Below are 22,119 nucleotides of genomic sequence, written 5' to 3'. Positions count from 1 at the left end.
CTTTCTGGCAAATAAATAAATAAAATCTTAAAAAAAAAAAAAAAGATGACAAACTGGGGAAAAAATTGCCATTAATGTCACAGAACTAATTTTCTTAATGCATAAAGGATTTATATAAATGGATAAGACAAAGACTTCACCAACTAAATAGAAAAATGGGTGGGTGATACAAATGAAAAGATTTGTGGTAAAGAAAGAGTTATTACTGTTGTGGATATAAATCCTTTGTCAGGTCTAGGTTTTGTAATTTCAGTCTGTGGCTTTTCTACTTATTTTAATTGTGTGTTTTGGTAAAGATCTTTAATTTTGAGGATTTCTCCATATGGATATCTAGTTGTTCCAATTGTCATTTGCATTGAAAAGACTTCTCTTTCCTAGTTTAATTGCTTTGGCACCATTGTAGAAAGTCAACTGACCACATATGTATGGGTCTGTTTCTGCACTTTATGCTCATTTCCATTGACCTTTGTTCTTAATGTTAATAATACCACAATTTTGATTACTGTATCTTTATAGTACATCTTGAAATCAGTGTAAGATGGCTAGATTTATCCTTTTTCCAGACTGTTTTGGGAATTCTAGGTCTTTTGCATTTTCATATAAATTTTAGAATTAGCTTGTCAGTCTGTTTTTTAAAGAAAATCTGCTGGATTTTGATTGGGATTGTGTTTATATGTTCGTTTGGGGAGAATAGACATTTTAGCAATATCAAGTCTTCCAGTCCATGTATGTGGTATATGTTCCCTTTATTTTGGCTCTTCATTTTTCTCAGCAGTATTTTGTAATTCTTAGTATGCAGGTCTTGCACATATTTTTAAAAAACATAACCCTGGTGTGCCTGGGTGGCTCAATTGGTTAGGCAACTGCATTTGGCTTGGGTCATGATCCTGGAATCCCGGGATCAAGTTCCACATCAGGCTCCCTGCTTGGTGAGGAGTCTGCTTCTCCCTCTGATCTCTCCCTTCTCGTCCTCTCTCTCTCTCTCTCTCTCTCATTCTCTGGTGGCTCAGTCAGTTGAGCCTCTGCCTTCGGCTCAGGTCATGATCTCAGGGTTCTGGGGTCAAGCCCCACATCGGGCTCTCTGCTCAGCGGGGAGCCTCCTTCCCACTCTCTCTTCCTGCCTCTCTGCCTACTTGTGATCTCTGTCAAATAAATAAATAAAATCTTTAAAAAACCCTAAGGATTTCATATTTCTGAAACTTCTGTAAATGGAATTTTTAAAATGTTATCTTCCAGTTGTTTGGTGTGAATTGACCTCATAGCCATTGACCTTACTGGAGTTACTGGTTCTAGGAGCTTTTTTGCTTTTTTTAATTTTAAGATTTATTTATTTATTTTGGAGAGAGTGAGTGAGAGCGAGCACATGTGTACATGTTGCGGGAGGAGCAGAGAGAGAAGGAGAAAGAGCGATTCTCAAGCCGGACTCTGGTGAGGACAGAGCCCAATGCAGGGCTCAGTCCCACAACCACAGGATCATGACCTGAGCTGAAATCAGGAGTCAGCCAGTTAGCCGACTGAGCCACCCAGGCACTCCTCCTCTAGGAGTTTTTTTGTAGATTGTCAGATTTTCATAATCATGTCTGTAAGTAGTGTTTTATTTCTTCCATTCTAAACTGTATGCCAGTTTTTCTTGCCTCATTGCACTGGCTGGGACTTCTGTTAGAATGTTTTTGCCTTGTTCTCAATCTTAGGAAAAAAGCATTCAGTCTTTTCCTACTATTTATGATGTCAATCAGAGGGTTGCTGCTTCTGTTGTTTTTAAGATTCATTTATTTATTTTAGAGAGCACACACGAGAGGGAGAAGGGGCAGAGGGCTAGAATCCCCACTGAGTGCAGAGCCCAGAGCAGGGCTCAGTCCCATGACCCATGAGATAATGATCTGAGTGGAAACCAAGAGTCAGAGACTCAACTAACTGAGCCACCCAGGCACCCATGTGGGATTTTTTGTAGATATTCTTTATCAGGTTAAATAAGTTTTGCGCCTATTCCTAGTTTGCTGAGTTTTTAACCCTAAATGGATGTTGAGTTTTATCAAATGCTTTTCCTGCATCTAAGGAGAGGTTCCTATACTTTTTCATCTTTATTCCTTAAATGGAACCCAGAGTGATGGAACAACACCAATCTTGAGACATTAACAGTCTCAGGGCCACATGATGGCTCCGGAAGTTTCAGCTTGATCATGACGTAAGTTTGCTTCTGTTTACAGAGCATGGGTTAAAGCAGATCACATGATAGGACTATATTCTTCACCTGGGAGGGACAGTAAAGCTTCTGTGTACTCCTTTTATGGGGAGGACAACAGCTTGGGATCAATAGTATAATCTTCCACACGTATCATTCTTAATTGTATGTATAAAGTGTGTGTTGGGGGGCAAGTGCCTGGGTGGTTTAGTCATTTAAGTGTATGACTCTTGGTTTTGGCTCAAGTCATGATCTCTGGGTCGTGAGATCGAACCCTGCACTGGGCTCTGCGCTCGGCACAGAGTTTGCTTGAGATTCTCCCTCTCTCTCTGCCTCTCACCCCACTCATGTTCTTGGGTATGCTTTCTCTCAGAATCTCTGAGAGAAGAAAAAAAGTGTGAGAAGACGTATTAAAAAGAAAAATAATCTGGAAAGATACACTGAAGTGTACTTTTTTCTGTATTTATTTCGAAAATTTTTAAATTAAAAAGTTTCTTTTTGAGAAGAATATAAATTTGGTCTCATTTAATATTGTATTTTAGATATGAGTCCTTGTTTTAGATACAATTTATGCATTGGGAAGGACCAGTTGTCCTCATATTTCCTTCTGTCCACCTCACTTCTCAGGTTAATGGATGCAAAAATTGGAAAAGTAGAACTGCTAAAGTGCTTTGCTCCAAGATCATGTTGACTAGTAGAAGATTCATCTAGAGCAGGACATTATCTGAATATCAGAAAGCAAGGAAGGCTTGAGAAATACCTTATAAGAATCTGATGTAGTTGAGAATAGCCTTGTGATTGTTTTAACCCATGGAATCAATAGAAAAACCAAAAACCATCTCTCAAAAAATATCTGAAAAAAGAAACCCATTCACTTTTTTATAGGTGTTTATTGAGCACCTACTACTTTATCAACCAATCCACAACTGGGGTTTTGAATGGAAGAGTAAATATTTCTAGATTGTAAAGGATGTGTAAATAATTATTATTATTTTTTTAAAGATTTTATTTTGTTTATTTATTTGTCAGAGAGAGAGAGAGTACACACAAGCAGGCATAGTGGCAGGCAGAGGCAACGAGAGAAGCAGGCTCCCCGCCAAGCAAGGAGCCCGATGCGGGACTCGATCCCAGGACTCCGGGATCATGACCTGAGCCGAAGGCAGCAGCTCAACCGACTGAGCCACCCAGGCATCCCATGTGTAAATAATTATTAAGGCTATTTTTCTCAATTTCGATATCTGGGAGACCTGAGGGTAGCGATAATGGTGATAGTTAAGATTCACTGGCTACATGTAATGTGTGAAAGCAGTTTTACACATCTTACATGTATTATCACTCTCAACAGCTTCATAAGGTAGATATTGTTATCAGTAATTTATAGTTGAAGAAATCAAGGAACAAAGAAGCTACAAAAATTTGCCAAAGTCATCTTGCCAGTAGGTGGAGGAGGTGTAATTAACCAGACTTAACTTCCAAGCCCATGATCATAACTATGATATGGAGTCTGTAAATAAAGAAGGCTTATAGTCTGCTGTTTTCTAATACCATGATTGCTTTCTAAGTAAGAATTGAGTCAAAGTCAAATGTGTACACAAGAAAATTAAGCATAAAAGTAAGAGGCTAAGCAATGTTAACTACTTGAAAAGGTGTATGCACAGGTGTGTCAGGTTAAATGTGAAGTGGTGCTTTCTAGATCTTCAGTTTTCTTATTGTCTATTATGGCTTAGTAGTTACAAGCATGGGCCTTTAGATTCCAACCTGGGTTCAAATTTTGGCTTCACCACTTTCTGCTTTTATGGCCATGGGCGGGTCAAAAGTCAGTAAACGGAAGCTGCTGCCATTGTTCTTTTGGATAGTCTGTGGTGATGGCTGCATTTTTTTCTTTTTAATCAGGTGGATTTGTTTAAAAAGAGTCTTCTGTTGATTCCTATTCACCTGGAAGTCCACTGGTCTCTCATTACCGTGACACTCTCTAATCGAATTATTTCATTTTATGATTCCCAAGGCATTCATTTTAAGTTTTGTGTAGAGGTAAGTTAATATACTGCTTGTATTTTCTCATTCATCTTGTGATCAAACAGTATCTTAGAACAGCAGAAGTCAGTCTGATAGAGCATCAGTTTCTGTCATACAGACTTTCAAAAATGTTGGGAGAGAAAAGGACTACTGCAGGAGGAATCCCCAGGTTGGGGGGAGGTAGCTGTCTGTGATCTGGATCTCCCCTCTGAGACATGCCCTATTTAGATTTTGTCAAATATTTTTCTGCCTTCCCATAAAGCTACATTTTGTATGTGGACAGAAATCGTTTTCTTTGTTTCTCTTAGAGCTGTAATGGGCACGTAGCTTCAAAATAACTCATGCAGAATGAGTTATAATCAAGAGAATCAGCTGGCAAAATATGAGAGCTCAACTAACAGGAGTTCAACAGGATGGTAGGAGGCAAGCAAGAAAAAATCAATAGGTTCCCTGATTTTCTCTAAGAAGGATGAGTTAGGAAATTCAACTAAAAACAAGATTCCATTTTCAAAAGCAACAAAGATGTAAATTGCCCAGGAGTATACCTTAGCAAAAATTACAGAAGTTGTTTAAGATAAAACTCTATATTTAAAGGAACTCTGGGCAGATGGAAAGAAAGGAAGACTCAGTATTAGAAAGAGATCAATTATCCTCAAATTAATATATACCCATTTGTCATAATCAGTTTCCCAAGAGGATTTTGAATGAAACCTGATAAGCTTATCCTAAAACCCATATTGCAGAATTCATAGCATGAACAATGGGGGAAGGAATCCTTGGTCTACTGCATATCAAACCATAACACACAGTTTTAATAAATAAAACTGTATTTATATTGGCTTAGGAATAGACAAGTAAATTGGTGGAACAGCACAGAGAATCCAGAAATTTCTCATGTATATGAGGGAACCTGGTATATGATAAAATTGGGAAAAGACAGGCTATTCAGTACATGCTGTTGTGAAAAGCAGCTGTCTATTTGGAAAAGTAAAATACAGCTCCTTCACACTATTTGTATAAACAAATTCCACATAAAACAATGACCTAAATATAAAACACAAAACTGTAAAAGAATAAAATACAGAAAATGTTAAGTTATTGGATTAGGGAAGGATTTCTTACATAGAACCATAAAAGCAAAAAAAGACATAAAAGAACAGACTGATAAACTGGACCATAATTTAAAACTGTATGCCATAAAATTCACAGATAAGGGTAGACATGGGGAAAATGTTTGTGACGTATATAATAATCACTACCCAGAATATATAAAGAACTCCTACAAATGAATAAAAGGACTTAATAGAAATGGACAAAGGTTAAATTAAGTAATTTTTTAGGAAGAATGCAAATAGCCTGTCAACACATGGAGAGATGATCAGTCTTACCAGAAGTACAGGAAATGCAAATTAAAACTATATCAGGGCTCCATGTTTTGGAGTAGGCAAGTTTGATGGTATTCAGGTGTTTATGTGGATATAAGGAAACCAGCTTTCCTATTTTCTGATGGAGTGTATGAATTGATATAGCAAGCCCCTTGGGGGACAATTTAAATTCTGATCAGTTCTAAGTGTTTTATAAATTTATAAAGGTGTACGTCCTAGAGGGGTCTGGCTACCTCAAGTCAGTGGAGTATGCACTCATTTCAGGGTCATGAGTTCAAGCCCCATGTTGGGCATGCAGCCTATTAAAAAAGAAAAGTATATCCTATTGCACACCAGTTGTTTCTTGGTATCTGCTCCATAAAAATGCTTGTGTATGTATGTGCACAGTTAAAGGCAAGTACCAGGATGTTCACTGCAGCATTACTGATAGTAAAAAAAATCAAAACCACCTAAATTTAGCTCTACCAACAGAATAGCTAAATACACTATAGTGTTTTCATATTGTTAAACTGACCATAGCAGTTAAAAAAAATACAGATTTCCATGTCCTAACACGGAAAGATCTCCAAGATATACTGGGTTTTAAAAGGCAAGTTGCAGAATGATGCGGTAGAATATGTATGCATGTGTGTACATGCATGTGTACATAAACACACAGTTGTATGTATAAACATACTTCATCTTCAGAGGGGTTAGTTTAAGTCCTGTAACGTCTGACTTCACCTTAGATGCAGAGAGAGCTATGGATGTAGATGGCACAAGGAAAGTTTGAAACTCTGATAGGCTTCATCCTGTTAGAGATTTCCGCAGTGGACTTGACTGTATATAGTATCCAGAATGGGTTTCAGTATAACTTTCTAGAAACTGCATTATACCTTTACCTACAGCCCTCAAAATACAGAGTATCTAAGGCTGGGAATGTTTTTCATTTAGTTCCAGTTATTGATTTCGGCCATGGGTTCCTTCTTTGTATTGAGCATTGGCAGTAATCAGGACTTTCTTTTTGTCATGCCAGTATTTATTTAAATTTCTCATTCAGCAAGTTGGCTTACTGCTGGAAAAGGCTGACCATCTTATAAAAAGTTCCAACTGAAACATATACAGGTGTCCACAGCCTAAATGCATACCTGAGTATAGAAGGTCTGAGTCACTGTGAAGTGAAAGGTCAGAAATAAGGTTCAGCTTATTTAAACTTTAAACTCTAATGCAGACTTTGCCCAGTGGTGGGGCTACAGCCTCCTCCTTTGCTTCTATCTGCTGTGGGCAGGTTCCATTTTTCACCAACTGATGGAACACAGCATCTGTGTTGTGGTTTCTTTTTAACCAGAATATAAGAAAGTATTTGCTGACTGAAGCCAGAGAAAAAAATAGACCTGAATTTCTTCAGGGTTGGCAGACTGCTGTTACAAAGGTAAGTATGTGACAAAAATGGAAACTCAGGCATGTCAGGGGGATGGAATCATCTTAGGGGTGGGTGTCTTTAAGAAGCATTTTAAGACTGATGATGGAGATAACCAGTGAGAGTCTGGAGGCTGCAGAGAGGCAGCTTAGAGTAAACCTCTGTTTAGTATTGATCATCTAGCGGCTTCGTTTCCCAGTGCTTGTCGGGAACAAATTTACTCATTTCATCCTTGGGGCAGCTGCTAATATGATTGCTGTATTGGGGGGGAAAAAAGAAAAAAATAGATATGTAACTTTCTTCTTTTGGTGGTGCCTGCCTCTTGCCTCTTATTTCCAGATGACCCACATAGACCCAGAGAAATGCTGAAATGACCATTTGGATCCACTAAGGGAGGAAGTGCACTGGGCTTCTTACCAGGCATTTGGGGAAGACAGTGTCTTGAGTGTTTCAGTCTGAAAGCAGCACTACGTTTGCCCTATAGATACTCAGGCTATATGTGGGGCTGAGTGCCCAGGCATGTCTTCTCATTGCTGTCGCAGATACCAGTGTCTTAACATTTTATGGTCACTGCTTTATTGTTTTCAAAGTTTTTGCCTGTGTGATCTCATCTGATCCTTACAACCTGTGAGGTAGGCAGATTGGTCATTTAGGGATGAGCATCATCTTTATTCTATAGGTGAGAAAACTGAAGCATAGGTGTGACCTTCCCCAAAGGCCATCAAAACTATTCAGAGTCAGGCCCTTGACCTCAGGTCTGTCTGGATCACTGAACACAATCTTAAAAGAGGTAGAGTCTTGAAACAAACTTTAAGCCAAACCCAAAAGGACCAGATTTGTTCATCCTTGAACTGTACTGAATGCTAAGGTTTAAAAGCATAAATTTTCTTTTAATAACCTAGTCTTTTAGTTTAAACCAGAACTGAACTTGTAAATTTTCTAAATTTACCCAACTAGAATATCCAGGTACTCTAAATTTAGTCAGGATCTTTCATACTCCCATTTTAGGCGGAATACATAACCAGTTCTTTTGGAAACCTGCTTATCTTTATGATTTCTTTGAAAGAGTAAAGATTTGTGTAGTAGGAGATCAAAAGATCTCCTTGCTAATAAGCAGGATCGTTAGGAAGTATTCAGAGTCCAGGCATACGCTTTTTGATCCACAATCCTATTTTGGTCAGTAATCTGACAGCAGAACTAGTAATCCAAATGGAAGTTTTAAAGTAGGAGTTTGATTTCCTATTTCTCCCATTTAGGCAGAATGTTCTGTAAATTACAGTTGGTTGCTTGCTCTTTTGATATGGCTAGATACTTCTATAAAATCCCATACTTTAAATACCAGAGGTATTTACCAGTACACCAGCTATCTTGGACAGAGATGGATTTTTGTCTTTTGCTCATCTTTCCATAAAAACAAATTATCTGAAGGCAAGTACTTGGGTTTTATTTTAATGATCATTTTGTTTTTCTCTTTAGTGTATTCCACAACAGAAAAATGACAGTGACTGTGGAGTCTTTGTGCTCCAGGTAAAGATATCTCTTTTTCCAGAATTTAGGATGTGTGAATTAAAATTTGTCGGGCTTAGACAGATGGGAGCCCCTGTGATATGTACCTGGCACAGGAACAGGTAACAGTATTTCCTCCTTCCCTTCCTTTGTTGCTGGGGAGCTGTAGATTCTGCATTTTCAGATGCGTTATCTTTAGAAGCAACACCTTCTAAAGCCAAGAATGAACAACAGGTATCCACCTCTTAACAGAGGTTATTAGTAAGGCACACTGGAAACTGATCTGAATCTGTACTGTAGACCCTTGGCATTTGCAGAATTAACTATATATTTTTTAGCCATTGGCAAGTGGTCTTTAACCAGAGTAAAAACTACATTTTAAATAAGGGCCACATTCAAAAACTGCTTTCTCCTGCTGTGAGTTCCTTAGTGATCTTTAAGGGCTACTGAAATTTTTGTTAAACATTATATTTACAAAGGAAATTGTATATAATTCATGAGCTTAGAGATCTGCAAAGATCATGAAAGATGGGCTCATTTCTCTGACTCATGAATGTCTTGGGTTGAAAACAAACTGAGTTTCTCACTTAAAGACTATGTTAGGTCTAGCTGCTGTCTCTGCACATTATACCTTTAGAAGAATTGGAGCCTCTTTTATCAGTTTCTGCTTCTTACAGTATTGTGTGGCCAAAGGGGAGTCCCCAAGTGAGATACTTACCAGGGGAGGTGACTCTAATTTGGAGGTAAATGTTTTAAAGCAATGTGTTTTACATCCAAACTTTAAAATGCTGCCTTAGAACCCTATTCTATTAGGTCTACATCTGGGAAAATACACTGGGCTGCTTCCTAGCTCCACATGCCACTTAAGTGTTTCTGCGACCTTTGCAGTACTGCAAGTGCCTCGCCTTAGAGCAGCCTTTCCAGTTTTCCCAAGAGGACATGCCCCGAGTGCGGAAGAGGATTTACAAGGAGCTGTGTGAGTGCCGGCTCATGGACTGAAACTCAGCAGGGACTCTGGGAGGTCTGACCAAGTTGAAGCAGATGGTTTGTTACTTGAATCTCCAAACACTTATTTGAATTTTTACAGATATTTCAGATCAGTGGTATTGGGCCACTATTGTTACCTCAAATTTGTTTTTTTGCCCTATTCATTTCTCTAGCTACCATGTACTATTTTTTAATGTTCAGTTTGGTTTCATTTTTAATTTTATGGATTCCGTGTGTTTCCCCCCATATTTAATATTTATTATCCAAACGCATGCATATAGACAGAGCATGCAGTGCAGAGTATTAAAAAAAAAAAAAAAGCCTAGTAGATTTGGTGCGGCTTTTGAAACTTAGTTAGACGTGAACTGAATACAGGTTTAAAATTTAATCCCAGAACCTAAAAGTGCAGGATGTTTTTAATTCAACGTAACTCTGAGAATGACAGTTGTTCCCTGGGGCGTAAAGGGTAGCTAGGAGTGGTGGTTTTGACAAAGCCAGTCCTTTTACCTGCTGCACCTTTCACTGACTTCCCTCTCCCAAGTGAGTCTTGCCGAGTGAGTTGCATTCCTTTTGGAGGGTGAGAAGAAAGTGGCCAAAACCTGACCGGTGTGTTCTGTTTAGAGAGGCACATATAAGTGCCTACTTTGGGAGTTGAGGTGGGAGAAAAAGACAACTTTGGATGTCCAGTTAAGACATGAGAAATTTCAATCTTGGCTTTAAGAATTGTAACAAAAAGGCCTAAGTCTTATGAAGTCTTTGGCTGGAACACTGAATTCTCTGGATTTTTGGTTTTGGCCCATTAAAAATGTTAATATCCATTAAACTAGTGGTCGAACACATGAGAATTCAGCCTTTCTGAGTACAAGCTGTTATCCTTGTGTGGTCTCCCATATGGAAGAAATTAAGATTTGCCAAACACCTTTTTTCCCCCAAAGGTGTTTAAAATATAAATCTTCAAAACTAAAGACTGACCAGGTCTTTTGCAGATGGGTAGGGAGAAGAGGAAGGGTAACAAGACTGGACTGCAGAGGAGCACAGCAGATAATGTGTTTTGCTCTTCCCTCTGGCCATCTCAGCAGCATGCAGGGCTCCTCATCTGGCCTCTCCTGACCACCCTGAGACTCCAGCGCTGGGGTCCTTTTTTTTTTTTTCCCACTTCTATCAGCCTCGCCTACTGGGGGAAAGCAGAAGTGACCCTGTCCTTATGCTTAGCTGCAGTAGGATTTAAGTAATGGATCTTGCATCTTTATTCTAGCCTTTTGTGATACTTGAAAGGGAATTTGGAAAGATGCATGTTAAGTTACCCAATTATCTTTTCTGAACTGGGGCAGAAAAAAACACAAAGGTGTATGTAAGAGTCTCAGAAGTTTACACAGAATACCAAGTAAATGACAGAAGATACTTGGCATTATGCCTGTTTAGGTGTGAGTATTGAAAATAAGCAGCTGAAACATGCAGTTTAAACTTGGCCAGAAGGTGAGGTTGCCAGCAGTCAAGGGTAGAGTCTGAACATGTTTACACGCAGGGTTCCCACTCCCAGACATTCCAAACACCAACACCAATGTTTACATTGTAAAGAGCCCCAGTACTCTCCAGAGCACTCTGGACTTACTGTAAAACCAGCTCAGTATTTCTCACTGCGATCAGAGACACTTTATGCTGCTACAGTTAGGGTTATGTCATCATTAACAAAGAGGACAGTTTAAGCAGGGAGGATATTGTCTTGAGGTTTTCCGACGTAATTACCCAAACATGAAGTTTTTTCAGATCTGCATGTAAGACATCTGCCTAACTTTTGGGGGGCAGGGAGGTAGTTATACAAAGTATCCAGTATAACTAGGCTGTGGACTCCCTATCTTAAACTTCAGAGCTCCAGCTCACCTCCTCACTGACAGAACCAGGTATGTAGAAGAGACACCAAAACTGTGTCCTGAATCTTCATGTCCCAAACTTGAATTGCTGTTTCCTACAGTCTGAGAAATGGTCACCCTCTGGGTGCTGAGGCAAGCAGGGGTGCACATAGGTAACTAAAGTGAACTGTCCAAGGCCAGCTTCCCTTTTACTTCCACTTTAATAAGGCGCCTTGAGGTGCACTGTCCAGCATGCTTTTGCCTAAATGTCAGATATTTTAAGAATGTGGTTCAAAATGTTTCTGTTCGTGGAACTTGGTTTTAGCACACATAGTTGGTTTTTCCCCCTATTCTCATGATTAGGTGTGAACCTCTATGTAGCCCAAGCCCCATATCAGAAGGGCCTTTGTCCTGATGTTTGCAATAATTTCTTCCTTGCAACAAAGACGTTTTTGAAATGTAGTCTGGACTGCTGGTGGAAGAGGCAGGCATTGTTTTATTGTCACTAGCTTGGCACTGAATTGTTTGCGTGCCCACAAGGTGGGCAGCCCTTATACTTTTGGGGTTGAGTGCAGGCCTTGTACAAACTAAAAGCTGCTTACGATGTGCCTTCAAGCTGTGCCCAGTCCTGTCCATCAACAACTTACTATAGTTCTTTCTTTCCAGTGATTTGTCCTTACATTAAATCTATAGCAATGGATATAGATTTAATTGAACTTTTAGTTGAGTTCTCTTAAGAAAGGGAACCTAAGGAAGGGAAAAGCAGCAGTTGCTGCCAAAAGTCCCCAAATCACTTTTTGGTTTTGCACTGTATTTTCTACTTATCACTGAATATGAGTGACACCGGTCACACTGGATTCATAGTTGGAACAGAACAACAGCCCTAACTGGGACACAGCCAGCACTAGTCTAGAGCTGCCCTTTTTCTCTGCAGTTTTAGTTCACTGCTTCCCTGCATTAGAAGTGCTGACTGGGAGAGCTCTGGGTGTATCAGACCCTTCAGGCATGTTAATAGTGTGAACTGAATATACTGACTACCTGCTCTGTTTAATTATGTTAAGAAATCGAACTAATCAGCAGTTGTAAAACACCTGCTTTTATTACGTGAGGCTCTGCCTCCTGGCCTATAGATAATTAAGATCTAGGGAATATACCATCAGAGAAGTGCTAATTGTATTTGGGTGTTACAAAAACAGGCCTAGATAAGCTGTTCACTTAAATGGTACCTTTTGGTCAGAAAAAGAATTTATTTAAAGATTGTGATCATGTAAAATTACTCAAACCTTCTAGCAAAAATATTTTTTTGAAAAATAAACTAAATACCTTTATAAATGTGTGTTCTCTTGAATAACATGTATTTCAAAGGCATGTTCTTGTCATGACAAGGTTCATTGTGACCAGTGTAGGCTCTAAGCAGCCTACTCTTCCATAACCCTGCCCAACAGAATTTTCTGCAATGATAGCAGGGTTCTCTAAGCATCGCTAGTGGCTACCATATTAGGTACCTGTCAAATCACAAAACAGACATGCAAATTCACCTTACTCCTAAATGTTCCAGAGTAAGAGTTCCAGTGTCACTCTATAGGTGACATGTGGGCAGAGACAATGATAACTGGGTCTGACAATTCAAACGTCTGTGGTTTTAAGGCCCGTAGAAATCTGAGTTATGTTTTACTACAAAATTATAAAATACATTAATTCAAACTACAGTGTGAAAGAAATTTTCAAAATGGTATGTCCTCATTAAACATCTGCAGATGGTTCTTTCCTAAGCACTTACAACTAGTTATAGCTCTTAATCCAAATAATCAGCTTGAATTTAATGTGAGAACCTATACTTACTGTAATGGGAAAGATGTTCACACTGAGATACTTCAGCACCAACTTTCAACAACTCTAGTGGAAGTTAGGAGACACTCTGTTGCTAGATGAAAAAATTTCACTTAAGTAAGGGAAAATCATATTAGACTAACAGTTTAATGAGCAGTAGTTCATATAAGAGAAATCACCTTGTACCTTTAAATGCAAAATAAATTTTACAGACTCCCTTCACTATAGAGACTATCAGGTCACTATCCAGGCTCTGAAACTCGGCAAGCACAATTAGGGGGAAGAAAAACTTCAAATGAAAACTGGCTGAAACACATTTCCTGTGGGAAGCAATTCTGATTGTTCTTTGTAAGTGTCCTCTTGCTCTTCAAGCTCTTTTTTAAACCCAGTCCATTCCTGAGATCGCTCTGAAAATGAATCTTTAAGTAGAACACATCTTTTGAAAATGTGTACAGTAAATGCTAGTAAAGTCTTAATACATAAAGCATACACACCTGTGGTGTCCCCCAGGGCAGTGCTTTAAGGCTTGCTTCTGCATCAGTAATCTAGGAAGCTCCCTTGACTCCTCTAAGTTTGGCTTTTAGAGACCAGAACTCAACACAGAAAAAAAACTCTGGTCAAACATCTCACTAATTCAAAGTTACACAACATAGCAAAACCCCATTTATTACACTTTTTTATTTCCTGCAAACTTAAAAATTTTAAGGCCCCCATGAAGACCATGAAATTATTATCAATTTTTAAAAATTTTCCATCTTCCAAAAAGAAGTGTGGTGTTTTGGGCTGACAGAACAAATCTGTTGCCACAGAACACAAATTCTGATAACGGTGACAAAAATCATTCTGGCAACCTGACAAATGGCCAAGATCCTAAGACTACAGAATAAAGGCATTCCTTTGGATTCTGTCCTTTAATAGTTTTCAAAAGAAAACCATGAAAAGGGTTCCAGCTCAGTAGAGACCTTGATCAAAGCATGGTAAACGTGGGCAGGTTTGCAGACCTTGGGTAATGCACGGCAAATTCAACAGGCCAAAGGAGTGAGTTTTCATGATGGGGTCTCACCACTCACTGGTTTTGGGCCAGTTTTCCATAGCCTCCTCTCCCAGCATCATAGTCCTGCCGATACTCATCTCGTACCTTAATTGAAAAAGAATACAAGTTACATTATAGAGAAAACTGGTATAAGGAATAAGCCTCCCACAAACATACTAGCAAGCAAACTATTTAGCCTTTTCAGGTACCATAATGTGAACATTCAAGCAGGACGTAACATTTTCTTGAGCAACAGATATAAAGCTCAACTGCCTTGCAAAATTAAGATTACCTACTGGTTTTGTTTGCTAAGTTAATAAATAAAACTCTACGCCCATCATGGGGCTTGAACCTGTGACCCCAAAATCAAGAGTCATGTGCTCTACCAACTGAGCCAGCCAAGTGCCCCTACCTAATATGTTTTTGGTTTTGGTTGTTTTTTTGTTTTTTAGCCAAACATCATGCTCATACTCACCGGCACTGAAAAGTAGCATATTCCAAAGAATAAGTACTTAAATTAGGCTATTTTACAATCAGAAACTTAAAAATTTTTTCAGTGCATTTTCCTTTTAAGACCCTCACAAGTGCAAAATAGCCCCTCGCAGAAGTCCAATAATGGAGGCTTGTGAAAATGTACAGAATATAATTTACCAATCCTAATGTGTAGTTTTCAGATTCACTTCAAGACAAAATTAAAGACACAAAATTATTTTCTAAAAGAGCAAACACAAACTGAGGAAGCCCTTGTCACTAGGAATGAACTGCCAGGCAAAGACTGAGCCAAGAGAACCTTCCTGCATACCTGGCCCCCAGATCGCCCACGGCCATACTGCCTGCCCTCTTTAAAGCCTGCGTCCCAGTCTGTGCGAATGATCCGGTCATCCAGACGAGTTCCATTTATGTACCTCATGGCATTTTCTGCATCTGCTCTTGAATAGTATCTTAAGTTGTAAGTATTAAGGAACACTGTATAGCATTTCTCCAAACATTTTTGGAAATACAGGAAGCCACATCTAAATGAAACTGAGTGGTTAAGAAAGAATACAAAAACAATCTAACCAGATGCATTTCAGAGACAGTAACTTGGTTTGCACAACCCTGTTTGAGGTTGGTCCAGGAGCACTTGCAGAGTCCACTAGGATTTATCCAAGGCTACTGATCTTGATTTCCTGAAAAATCATGCTGATGATTATTTGGTCCCATTGTCCCCATATTTTGGTTTGTAAAGTATAAATATGTTCAGTGTAGGTTTAGAGCACACACTACACACTTATCCAAGGAAACAAAAGCATCCAAATTTGGAACTGCATATTCCAAATGCAAATACAACAACCTTAATAAAAAGAGAAGGTTACAGTGCACATGGAATTGCCATTGCATTTCCTTAGAAGGAAAGACTCAGTATCCTATCACTCAGGTTAGTTGTTCCCAAACCTATTTAATCAGATCCACTCAATCTATCTTTGGGGTGATATTTTTTTAAAAATCCATAAGCAATTACGCTCATTAGCTGGGCTCAGGGAAGCACTTGCTAAAATCCCAGTGTCCAACACCTACATGATGCCTAGCACATAATGGGCATTCAATAACCTTTTGCTGAATGAATGACATAATAAAAGGGCAAAGTGAGGAAAAACACTGGTAATGACAGCTTCTCTTTTGGTAATCATCTGCTGTTATGACTGTGGATCTCTGACACACAAGACAAATGCAAAAGCATTCCAATTCTCAGGGGCTGAATATTACCCACAAGGTGGATTTTCTTTGCTTTGTGTGTTCTCATTGTTCTCCTTGTACCCTGTGAACTTTGATGCTATTGCCACCTGAGGCAAATGTAAAATTTGGGCACGCTTGACCCTTGTGTCTGAAGGGAGAATGGAAGTAGCTTGCAGAAATCAGAAATCAGACACCAAAATAAAAATTTTGGAATAGGTCTGAAAATAGGGCTTCTAGTTCAAGCTGACAGAGTGAGCACATTCCTCATTTCCTTTTCAAGACCCCATTAAAATGACAGAAAAGATACATACACCCAAAGAATAGAAGAGGTTATCAGCAAACTAGAGGTTCAAGAAAGATGAAGGAATAGTGCTAACGGATGAAACAAAGTCACAGTTTGAAATATTCTTGAAGGGGCTTAAAGAAGGAGACAGCAAACAGGGTTTAATTAAAGGTCTGTATGTGGGAAGATGACCTGCTAGCAGGAAGGCATTTAAACCCAGGCAAATAAAAAATGGAATAACAGAGTTCTGAACAAACTGGAGGAACCCTATAGGGCAGTGTCTTTGACGTTATTACGTCAAAATAGAATCTCTTTTCATTCTGGCATTTGGGAAACCCACATATAACAAAGGTGAGGCAAGAACTTGAGAGAGCTCTGCCTGGGCCCACAAAGTTAGCCTTCTTTCCTGTAATTATGACTAGAAACCCAGGGATCACCAAACATTTAAGGAAAATTTACAGCATAAACACAACCCCCTAAAAAGAAAAAAAATACCCTGGTAATTCGGGGCAGAAAATTTTTTAAAATATATTAGACGAGGTCTGGGAAACTTCTCAGAATTATAATGACCAAAAAAGAAAATGTTAGGAGAAAAAAACCCAAGCAAAAAATCCAGGAGGTCCAATATTTGTATTTCCAAGGAGACCATAGTTTGGTTTTGACTTTATATAAAATCAAGCTATATACATCTACATAACAAAATACTACACAGCCACTTAAAAAAGAGGTAGACCTATGTGTGTGAACATAATCTCTAAGGTGGGGGAAAAAACAGTGCATGCGGTAGGCTACCACGCATCCACAGGATCACTGCTGGAAAGCTACCCAAGAGACCAGTAACTCTCTGGGTTTAGAACAGTACAGAGATTTTATTTTCACTATACCCTTTGTACTTCTGTAAACACCATGAGCATCTATTTTCAAAAGATTATTTCTTAAAGAATCAACAGAATATAAATATTCAGAACAGAATATAAATGTTAGCAGCTTTCACAATGCAAGAGTGTAGGCACATTGGGCAGAAGGTCAGAGGTAGATGAAGGAAGGAGAGGTAGAGGTAAAGTACAGGGATGCTAATTAGTGGATGGCCTCATTGATTTTTTTTTAACTAGCCACTCTTGGCCCCACCCTCACCCAATAGCTACGCCAGACACACAGGAAGGATACTCCACAAAGCAGAACCCACATGCTGTTTTCTTCATCTTATCCAGGCCCATAATGATTTTCTTTATGTCACCACTTTTGCTGAAGAGTTCATAAATCTGTTCTTCAGTTGTGTAAAAGGAAAGATTACCAACATACAACGTACAGCTCTTCTTCAGTAATTTTTCCTGTTCTTCATTGTCACCCTGGAATGTCAAAGAGAGAAAAAGTTAAGCAACACAATCCAAGAAGAGTGCTGCTTAAATAGTATGCCCAAGTATGGCAAAAACTCTCATTAATTCTAATTTGGGAATCAGCTTCTGTCATCATCCCAGTCTACCACAAATCCCTTGCCAAAGAGAAAGACAGAGACAGAGACAGGCATTCACGTTCTAAGACGCCCTTCTGGAGGTCCAGACTGCTTTCGGGACATGGTCACCGCTGAAGAGTCAATGTCGCATGTGGCCTTCCTCCTGGGCCGGACTGCCATGCAAATGGCCTGTCTTCTCTGCAAGCTCCACATCCTCAGCACTGGCACCTCCCATTGCTTGAATTTAACTTCCGGACCTTGAACCAATATACTAGAAAGACTTTTTTTGTAGTGAAAATAAATGGATTTTCAGAGATAGGGTATCCCCTATAATATTCCCACAGAGAATATTCAAAACAACTGCTTAGATGGTTTACATGCTCAGATATTTTTCTGAGTTTAGGAGAAAAGGTAGTGATCACTAAAAACAAGAGCTTGTTTTTTTTTTTTTTAAAAAGATTTTATTTGTTTGACAGAGAGAGAGACAGCCAGAGAGGGAACAAAAGCAGGGGAAGTTGGAGAGGGAGAAGCAGGCTTCCTGCTGAGCAGGGAGCCGATGTGGGGCTCGATCCCAGGATCCTGGGATCACGACCTGAGCTGAAGGCAGATGCTTAACCGACTGAGCCACCAAGGCGCCCAAGAACTTCGGTTCTTGACAGTCTTCCTAATTTGGAAGACAGGATGAAGCCAGAGACAAGAATATAACTGCACTTTGGCCAACCCACCTGACAATTCCTGGGGCTCCTCATGGGCTAGATATGGTATTTTATGCGCCTGCACAGAAACCAGGTGGTCGTCCTCTCACCTTCTCTTCTGACCTCCACATTGGGGAAGACAAATGCTAATAACTAAAGAGAAGGCCTATCCACTGACCTGCTCTCAGACTCTCAGGTTAAGACTCTAACACCAATTGTACAGTGGTATTCCAGTTTGGAAAGTAGCCGAACAGATCTATACTCAGGCCCCTAGAGCATTTTCAAGAGACCTCCCTTGTTCATTTACTACTCCATATATAATTCTGATCCAGTTTCCTTCACTCTGAGAACAAGACTTCGCATTACTTCCCTCTGAAAGCTTTGTAGCATAGAGCTCAGCCTAACAGGTCTCACGTGATCACATTCAGTGGCAGAATGGAGGGATAAAGAAACCATCTAAAGGAAATCACATCAAAAGGAAAATGAAATAAATTATGGTACATCAATAAATATAAAACTATGCAGCCTCAAGAAAAATGTATATGCACATGCAGTTATAAGTAACATCTCTGAGACAGTGATGACCACAGTGAGAAAAGGTACAGAACGTGAGGGGTATGCTCCCAAATACACATTTTTTTAAAGTATGAATATAAAAGGTCTCATACACAGAAATAGGTACATGTTCCTCTAGGGCGAATCAAGGGGTCACAGGTCAGAGATTTCCATGTATGAAGTTGCATTTAATTCTCAGAAGTCAATGAAGTAGGTCCTAATTTATTAGCCTTATTTTACACTTGACAGTTAAGTAACTTGTTCAAGGTCATACACTACTCAGTAGTTGAGGTGAAATCCAAACTCAGTCTCCGCCACCACCCTCAAACCCAGTCTTATGCCCAATCTCATACTTTCTTAAAAAGTCCACAGGGTAAAGTCATTCTACATTAAAAACAAGTTTTCAGAACTTTGGAATGAGGCATTACATAAAGTAGATTCACCTTATTTATATCACTGCTGTTAAAAGATTTATTGAAATTACCCGGGAGGCATTCCTTTTTTTGTTTCCACTCTTCTCACACATGTAAGTAATCTAAACAAACAGCCTATAGTTTAAGACAACTGTGATGTAAGTCCTTACTTAAGGTATATTAACCTGGATTCCATCCAGGGAACTCTAGAAGTTCCTCATGACAGTATCTTACTACTATCTAAATAAAGCTACAAGCCTTAGACTAAACAGATGAGTAACATGAACAAGTTGAAACCTTTCACACTTTTACTCTCATAGGATGCCTGAAATTCAAGATGGTAATGATGTGGAACTTAAGAACTGTAAGAGATAGAAGTGAAAACCTTGCTTGGCAGCATTTAAAAACGGCTGCCTTAGTGAATGAATTTCAGGCCCTCCTCACTTTGGCCTCAAACAAAATTTCCTTTTCCCCACCCCGCTAACAACGCTGTACCCTCCACGCCCACCCTCTTCTAAACGCGTCCCTCCTTTCCTTTCACACGCCGCCTCCCTCTTCTGAATCCTCACAAGATTCCCTTTCCCCTCACCATTTCTGCTCTAGATTATGATTACTTGCCAGCATTTACAATCCCTACTGGAAAATTATAAACTCTTAGGGTGCGGACACTGTCTTCCCTCTCCCTCTAGGACTTAATAGTTTTAAACAACAGCCCTCAATAAAAGTTACCTAATAATCAGTGGTTGACGAGTGTCGCACCACCTCGTCCCCGCCTTTGTTGAGACTGAGCAGCCCACCTCAAATATTTGCCGCCTTCCCTTTTCCCATAAAATACACAATGACATGGGCCAAACTAAAACCTCTCTTCTGAAACCGAGTTCTCTGAACTTGACACTTAGACTCTTAAAGTGCCTAGCTTGGACAGTCTCCCTGCCCACTCTGAGGATTCCCTATGGTTGGAGACAAGGCTCAATTTTGTGTCTCCCAGCTACCGCATAGAACTTGGTACGACCGTTCTACGAAACCAAGGAAGGGAAGGGTTCCACGCGCCACAGGGCTGATCTAAGTTAAAACTAAAAAGTTATAAAGAGGATGTGGTTCAGGAAGATGCCTCCCTTCCCCGTACTCCGGTTGTCAAAAAGGACACCCCTGCCCCTCATATCACAAAGTCACCTTCCCGAGGCAAAGCCTGTGCAAATGCAAGCCGCCGTTACTACCGCCACTGGAATCCCTCCGCACTGGCCTGAAAAGGCAGCAGCTGCAAGGGAATGGGGAAGCGAGCCTCAAGTGCTCTATGAGGTAAGGGGATTCAGTGGCATCCAAACGCCCTTGCAGCTCCGTTCCCCAGCAGGCACCGGGGCCTCACTTCGCGTTTCGGGAAACCAAAGAACGGAAAACGACACAATGAGAAAAGAGCAAGCCGATTCTCAGCGTTCTGGCCCTGGGCCTTCCCTTCTCGCGGCCCGGCCTCCCTCACCCGGAAGTGCTGGTCCCGGTACTGGCTCAGCTCCACGTAGGAGTCGCTGCGCAGCGCCTTCAGAAGGCCGCCGGACATAGTGCAGAGAGGTGGACGAAAACGCCGCCACTCCAGTCACAACGAGACTGCCGCGGCGGTGGCGGAAGCGGAAACGCGCGAAGCGGCCGTAGAACGTGAGAATTCTGTCGACCAATCCCAGCGCAGCAGTGTCGGCAGCGGGCGGCGCGGGAGCAGACGTGGTCCGACTTTATTTGTCGCCCGTCGGAAGCGACAGCGGCGTGCTTCGCGTTCCGGGTCGCTCTGAGGATGGTTCTTCGGCGGCTCTTGGCCGCCCTGCTGCACAGCCCGCAGCTGGTGGAGCGTCTGTCCGAGTCTAAGCCCATCCGGCGTGCGGCGCAGCTCACGGCCTTCGCGCTGATGCAGGCCCAGCTGCGCGGCCAGGACGCAGCCCGGCGTCTTCGAGCCCTAGCGGCTGGGCCCGCGGGCTCCCTAGGTCGCCGCGCTGCCCGCTTCAGGGACACCTTCGCTGAGGAGCTGCGCCGCGGCCTCCGGGAACGCCCGGGGTCACCGCCAGGTAACCAGAGGGGCCCGGGCGCTAACCCCTAAACCCAGGCTGGGCCGGGCCAGGGTCGCCGGCTTTCCCTTCTGGGCTCGACACGGGCCTCGGCGCTCAGCAGTCATCCTGGGCCCAGTGCACGGCTTTGAATCCGGAGTCAGACTGTTCGCCTTCAGAGGCCTCGTTCATCAGAAAGCCCAGGCCAAACCGACATTCCCGGTGAAGCCCTGTGATCGGACTGGGCACGGCGTGGAGAAATGACCCCCCCACCCCAAGCCCGGAGCCCGCTGCACCACGTACGGAGAGCCGTGAACTGAACCACAGCCGGAGGCGTGTGCCCTCTGCGAGTGGGACTCAAACTCGTGTTCAGTGATGCTGCTTCTGCTCTGATAGAGCAGCGCGCCACTTCCAGGGAGAGCACGGATGGAAAGACACAGCTGCCAAAATCCTCTGATTAAATGTATGAGCCGAGTAATGGGTGTGAGTGTGGTACTTAACCCGCGAGATGGGTTAGGGGTCATGGGGACTATAGGCCCATGGTAATACTAGGTAACACATTTTGAGTGTTTGTTCTGTGCTGGCACTTGGTAATTGCAGTCGGTGTGGGTAATCTCACTGCTTACAGCCACTTTCATAGGAGGAAGTGTAGGCTGCGTCCTTACAGAGTTGGGATGTTTGATTCCAGGGCCTAAGTCCTTAACCGCAAGTCTCTGAGCCTTTACCCTGACCTTCAGCGCCTGCCTTCAACCTCCCCAACCTCCATTATCACCACTGGGCGTCAGA

At 41.2% G+C, this 22,119-nt stretch overlaps 3 protein-coding genes across 8 annotated transcripts in view; 2 read left to right on the top strand and 1 right to left on the bottom strand.

Annotated features, from left to right (window-relative positions):
* Positions 1–12,654, top strand: part of SENP5 (SUMO specific peptidase 5) — a 49,188-nt gene extending 36,534 nt beyond the window's left edge. For both annotated transcript variants that reach the window (XM_080829516.1, XM_080829515.1), the window contains exons 7-10: positions 4,076–4,213; positions 6,911–6,994; positions 8,459–8,509; positions 9,377–12,654. In XM_080829516.1, coding sequence (XP_080685642.1) covers positions 4,076–4,213; positions 6,911–6,994; positions 8,459–8,509; positions 9,377–9,487 — 384 coding nt within the window. In that variant the 3' untranslated portion in view covers positions 9,488–12,654. The remainder of the gene's footprint in view (positions 1–4,075; positions 4,214–6,910; positions 6,995–8,458; positions 8,510–9,376) is intronic.
* NCBP2 (nuclear cap binding protein subunit 2) overlaps positions 1–20,982 on the bottom strand; it is a 34,899-nt gene extending 13,917 nt beyond the window's left edge. Inside the window, exons 1-5 of one of the 5 annotated variants that reach the window (XR_013968361.1) lie at positions 20,781–20,923; positions 17,355–17,536; positions 14,991–15,129; positions 14,226–14,293; positions 13,168–13,249 (exon numbers count right to left, since the gene is read on the bottom strand). Coding sequence is in view for 3 of the 5 variants with exons in the window: in XM_080829536.1 (XP_080685662.1) it covers positions 14,222–14,293; positions 14,991–15,129; positions 17,355–17,536; positions 20,781–20,858 (471 nt within the window). In the remaining 2 variants the exon portion in view is untranslated. The other 4 variants (XR_013968362.1, XM_080829537.1, XM_080829536.1 and 1 more) reach the window with 4 other exon arrangements.
* NCBP2AS2 (NCBP2 antisense 2 (head to head)) lies at positions 20,864–21,802 on the top strand. The gene has a single exon (XM_080829581.1). The coding sequence runs from the start codon at positions 21,087–21,089 to the stop codon at positions 21,384–21,386; it is 300 nt and encodes a 99-aa protein (XP_080685707.1). The 5' UTR covers positions 20,864–21,086; the 3' UTR covers positions 21,387–21,802.
* Positions 21,803–22,119: the final 317 nt, after the last annotated feature.

The sequence above is a fragment of the Martes martes genome, assembly GCF_963455335.1.
Source record: "Martes martes genome assembly, chromosome: 1".
Classification (NCBI taxonomy): Eukaryota; Metazoa; Chordata; class Mammalia; order Carnivora; family Mustelidae; genus Martes; species Martes martes.
Note: the sequence above shows the minus strand (reverse complement) of the source record. Positions and strands in the feature narration are given on the sequence as shown.